General features: G+C 40.7%; 1 protein-coding gene across 1 annotated transcript in view; it reads right to left on the bottom strand.

Moving 5' to 3' along the window:
- Window positions 1–332, bottom strand: part of LOC119573051 (reactive oxygen species modulator 1-like) — a 4,682-nt gene extending 4,350 nt beyond the window's left edge. The window contains exon 1 of the mRNA XM_037920046.1: window positions 136–332. Within this exon, the coding sequence (XP_037775974.1) occupies window positions 136–275 (140 nt within the window). The 5' untranslated portion in view covers window positions 276–332. The remainder of the gene's footprint in view (window positions 1–135) is intronic.
- Between the last annotated feature and the right edge of the window lie 4,365 nt (window positions 333–4,697).

Raw genomic sequence — 4,697 nt, 5'->3', positions numbered from 1 at the left:
TTTACTCTGCTCCCTCTTAATAAAGGTGCCATTTCAAAAAGGCTGATCTTGTGTATTATCACTGTATATGTGGTCTACTATAAAAATGTCCTAAGCTTTATTGTCTACTATGCAAATCCTCCATTAGTAAGATACCTAAGAGCTGTGAAACCACCAAACAGGGCCCCTGTTGCCATGCCGACTGAGAAACCCATCATAAACCCAAGCTTGACACGATCCCAACAGCTGGGCCCTTGACCCTGCTGGTAGTAGTTCCCTGCTGGTACTGCGGGCATGGTGTTGTATAACTCCTACTCCTGAGGAAGGAAAATATCATTAGTCACTGCATAAACTATATCCTAAGAAAAAATTACATCATAATGACTAGCCTGATCTTCACTTGCTTTGGATATATAAATAAAAAGATGAAAACTAATACGCAAAAGATACTTTGTTCTGTCTATTCAGTATCAGGTTATAAGACATAACACATCTCAAACTTGTATACTTTATAGACTAATAAACCTCCCCATGTATCTTAACCCAATCACAACAGGAACCTCAGTTCTCAACAACACCTCAGGGTGCATGTGGAGTCAGCTGCTCATAGTTTTTTTCAATATTTCTGTTATGACTGGAACTGTAGATGTGACAGTACAAGGTTGCAAAAAAACAAATACACAAAAAGCATCAAATAATATTTAGAATTTAAATTTGCTGAAATATTTTCCTGAGATTACTTCATTAAATTCAGCTTTGTCAAATCACATGAGATCATGTTACCAAAATCCTTAGGTGCAAAAATTGCTTTGGGGTTATTCAATTTTGAATAAATGAATAAATTTCTCAAAATTACTTTTAAAAGGCACATTAACATTCTTCATCTGACTGCATTTTCTGGAATGTGTTAATTTTCTTCCAACCATCTTATTTCCTGCATCATGTCTACAATCTTACATGTCTATTTTACATGTATTAAAAGTTGTTTAACTCTATCTATAAATCACAAACTACTGTTTATTCATAAACTGCTAAACACTCACTACAAAAAAATAAAATAGTAAAACCATTTGGACCCCTAAAGGAGTCAGAGCTCAGAGCTTCATCATAGGCATGCAGTACTAGGAAAAAGCATGTCTCGTTTACTTTAAGGGTAGTGTCTGGTTGGGGACTAAAAGGGGTTGAGGTGGAAATAGCACTTCCTGGGGAAAAAAAATAGGCAGAGCTACTATATCTGGCAACACTCGATGAAGTTTTACATTTATATTCACTATATTTGCCAAGTTATGGCCTGAAATGTAACCCCCACTCTGTATTCTTTTTTCATTTGCATGGTGTTATACACAATGACTTCTGATGTTGTATAAAACAACATATTTTGATGAAATGTACCAGTTCTGAGCAACCTAAACTCCTGCTTGGCTGCATGATCAGTTGGGATGATTCAAGGACATAACAGTGAGCCTCTGTTCTTCGAAGAGGGAGGATGCATATTTGCCAGCATACCAGGACACACTGGGGCTACCCCAAAATGCCAAGGTTTTCTGGAAGGAAGAGGCAACTTTCTGTTGCAAGAGACAAGAGGAACGAAGTAGAAAACTAGCAGGAAAAAAGAAGAAATGAGGCTTGAGGATACGGCTGTAGTACCTCCTGGAGCTCCCTAGAAACCCCCTCCCCCCATGACCATACCTCTGATGCCTAGCAAGACATCCCAGTGTCCAGAGAATCAGTCTTGCCTGCTCCTGTTCTCTGGATCATGATAAATCTCATTATGACGTACAGGTAACATTCTTAGTAGGAACAGAAGAGGACCCAGACAACGAAAATAAAATGATTTTCATCAGCAAGCAAGAGACAAAACAATCTTATATCTTTGTGCTGTCCTTGCAAGAATGAGGAAAGCAGTCTTGAAAAAATATTCACATCTTTAAAAGTTAAATATCTCTAAATGCAAATTCTTCCCATTTGAAATGCATCTCCTCAGCCATTTATGTATTAATTTCAATGAAACAAAAACTCAACTAAAATGGAAGGCCACTATTTTACTGAAACAATGCAATATTTTCAAACTAACTGCACAAATTTTTATTAAAAATATATCTTTAGCCTTTTCCCCAAAATTTTATATCTGGCAGATAAAACCAGAGAGAGAGAAAAAAATTGCATTGTTACACCAAATACCATAGAGTGATCTTTCATTCATTTGATGCACATAAATGTAAAATATAAACTGCGGGAGGAAGAAAGGAGGTGGGGAGGTAGGGGAACCTTTACACCAGTTCTTATTAATATAGTTGTCTTGACTTCTCATAATATTTACATCCCAATAAATCAATGATAATTATTTTCCCTTCCTAACCAGATGCTCCCCTTAATACATAGGTATTCTGGCTCAAATTGCTTTAACGGGGAATATTCATAATGAGGATATTTTGCCTATATTTTCTAAGATTACTTTTGTTGCTTTTCCTCTAATGTTTCTACACTCCTAAATATAACCACCACTGCATTTCCTTCTTTAGGGGCTAAAAAAACAACAACAACAACAACAACACAGAACAGTCATTACAGTTTTTGCTAAGTCTCAAAATCAGGACCATACAAATACAGAGAAATATCATAATAATGACCATCTATATCACACAAAAACACTACAAGGTATAAATCTCAAACTGCATAAAAGTTTCAAACTGTGCACAAAATTGCTAATCAAAAGCAATTGCTAATCGAAGCAACTTAAAAAAACTACCAAACAAACACATATATTTTGAAAAGACAAAGCTTGCACTTGATTGTGGCAATTTATTTTTAAATTGTAGAACCACTTCTAAGCTCTAACTAGCCAGTATTTACATAACTGCAGTACTGACATATGCTCGAGGGCTGCAGTAAACATGAGCCTCAGGGGGAGGTAGTTCCAAATTCAACGATTATGCAGTTGTTAAAAGTATTCATTGCTGCAATTTCTCTATCCTTTTCATAATCATATATTAGTGATAAGACCAACTGAATGAGGCATTTTTTTTCTTTCTCTGAAATGCAAATCTTAATTAGATAATCAATCTACAAGATATTCAAATAAGTGGTTTGATTGCAATACTTTGAGGATTTCACTCCATGTTAAAATTCTCTCAGGTCTTCTGAGGTAATACTCATAAACACACACACACACACACACACACACACATACACACACACATATATGCACATACACACACATATATGCACACACATGCACACACGCACGCAAGGACGCACGCATACGCATGCACGCACGCACGCACACGCACACACATACACACATAAACACAACACACACAAACACAACACACACACACACATAAACACAACACAACACACACACACACACACACACACACACACACACACACACACACACACACACACACACTCACACACACACACACACATAAACACAACACAAAAAATACACACATAAACACAACACAACACACACACACACACACACACACACACACACACACACACACACACACACACACACACACCAGTCTAATCCATTCAAAACCGACTAAAAGGGAAAAAAGAATAAAAAACTATGAAAAATGATACAATAAAAGTATCATCATCATCATCATCAAGGGGCTAACGCCGACGGGGGCGCATGGCCGCATCCACCCTTCGCTTCCAGCCACGAGGATCCCTCGAGGCGAGTCTCCAGGCAGGCACACGGCCCATCTCTAGTTCCTCACGACAGGTCTCGTCGAGCTGCCCAAGCCATGATCTCCTAGGACGTCCCACAGGTCTCCTCCACCCAGGGTTGTCTCGCAGAGAGACAACCTGGTGGGCAGGGTCGTCCATAGGGAGGCGAGCTAGGTGGCCATATAGCCTGAGTTGGCGATCCCGGATTATGCAAGTAACAGGTCCCATGCCAGTCTCACGGTGTAACCGCCGGTTGGACACGTGGTCCTGCCAACTGTACCCCATGATCCGGCGAAGGGACTTGTTACAAAAGGCATCAAGGCGAGACTCCAAGGCACTGGATAGCGTCCAGGTTTCGCTTCCATAGAGCAAAACTGGAAGTATCAAGGCCTTGAAGACACGCAGCTTGGTCCTTCTGCATAGGTACCGACATCTCCAAACGCTCTTGTTGATCGAGTTTATGGCTCCTGTTGCCAGACCAATCCGTCTACTGACTTCCTGGTCTGACACCCAGAGATATGGACTACGCTACCAAGGTATGTAAACTTTCTGTGACTTCAACGTCCTCGCCGCAAGCATGGATCGACTGAACGGGTTCCCCTAACAGGCCCCCAAAGTCCTGAATCTTGGTCTTGGTCCAGGAGACCTCTAAGCCTAGGGGCTTCGCCTCGTTGCTAAATGCATCAAGAGCCGCCACAAGTGACTCCAAGGACTCAGATAGGATGGCAACATCGTCGGCAAAGTCAAGGTCCGAGACCTTAATATTGCCTAGTGTTGCTCCGCACTGACTTTGGCTAGTAGCTCTGCCCATTATCCAGTCCATACAAGTGTTGAAAAGTGTGGGTGCAAGGACACAGCCTTGCCTCACCCCTGAATTAACAGGGAAGAAGTTCGACATACCCCCACCACACTTTACAGCACTTTCAGTACCAGTATAGAGGCTTGCTATCAGGCCAATAATCTGTGTCGGAATTCCCCTGAGCCTCAGGATCTCCCATAGCGATTCCCGATGCACCGAGTCAAACGCCTTCTTG

The sequence above is a fragment of the Penaeus monodon genome, chromosome 5 (assembly GCF_015228065.2).
Source record: "Penaeus monodon isolate SGIC_2016 chromosome 5, NSTDA_Pmon_1, whole genome shotgun sequence".
Taxonomy (NCBI): Eukaryota; Metazoa; Arthropoda; class Malacostraca; order Decapoda; family Penaeidae; genus Penaeus; species Penaeus monodon.
The sequence above is the reverse complement of the archived record's forward strand: the minus strand, read 5'-3'. Positions and strand labels throughout refer to the sequence as shown.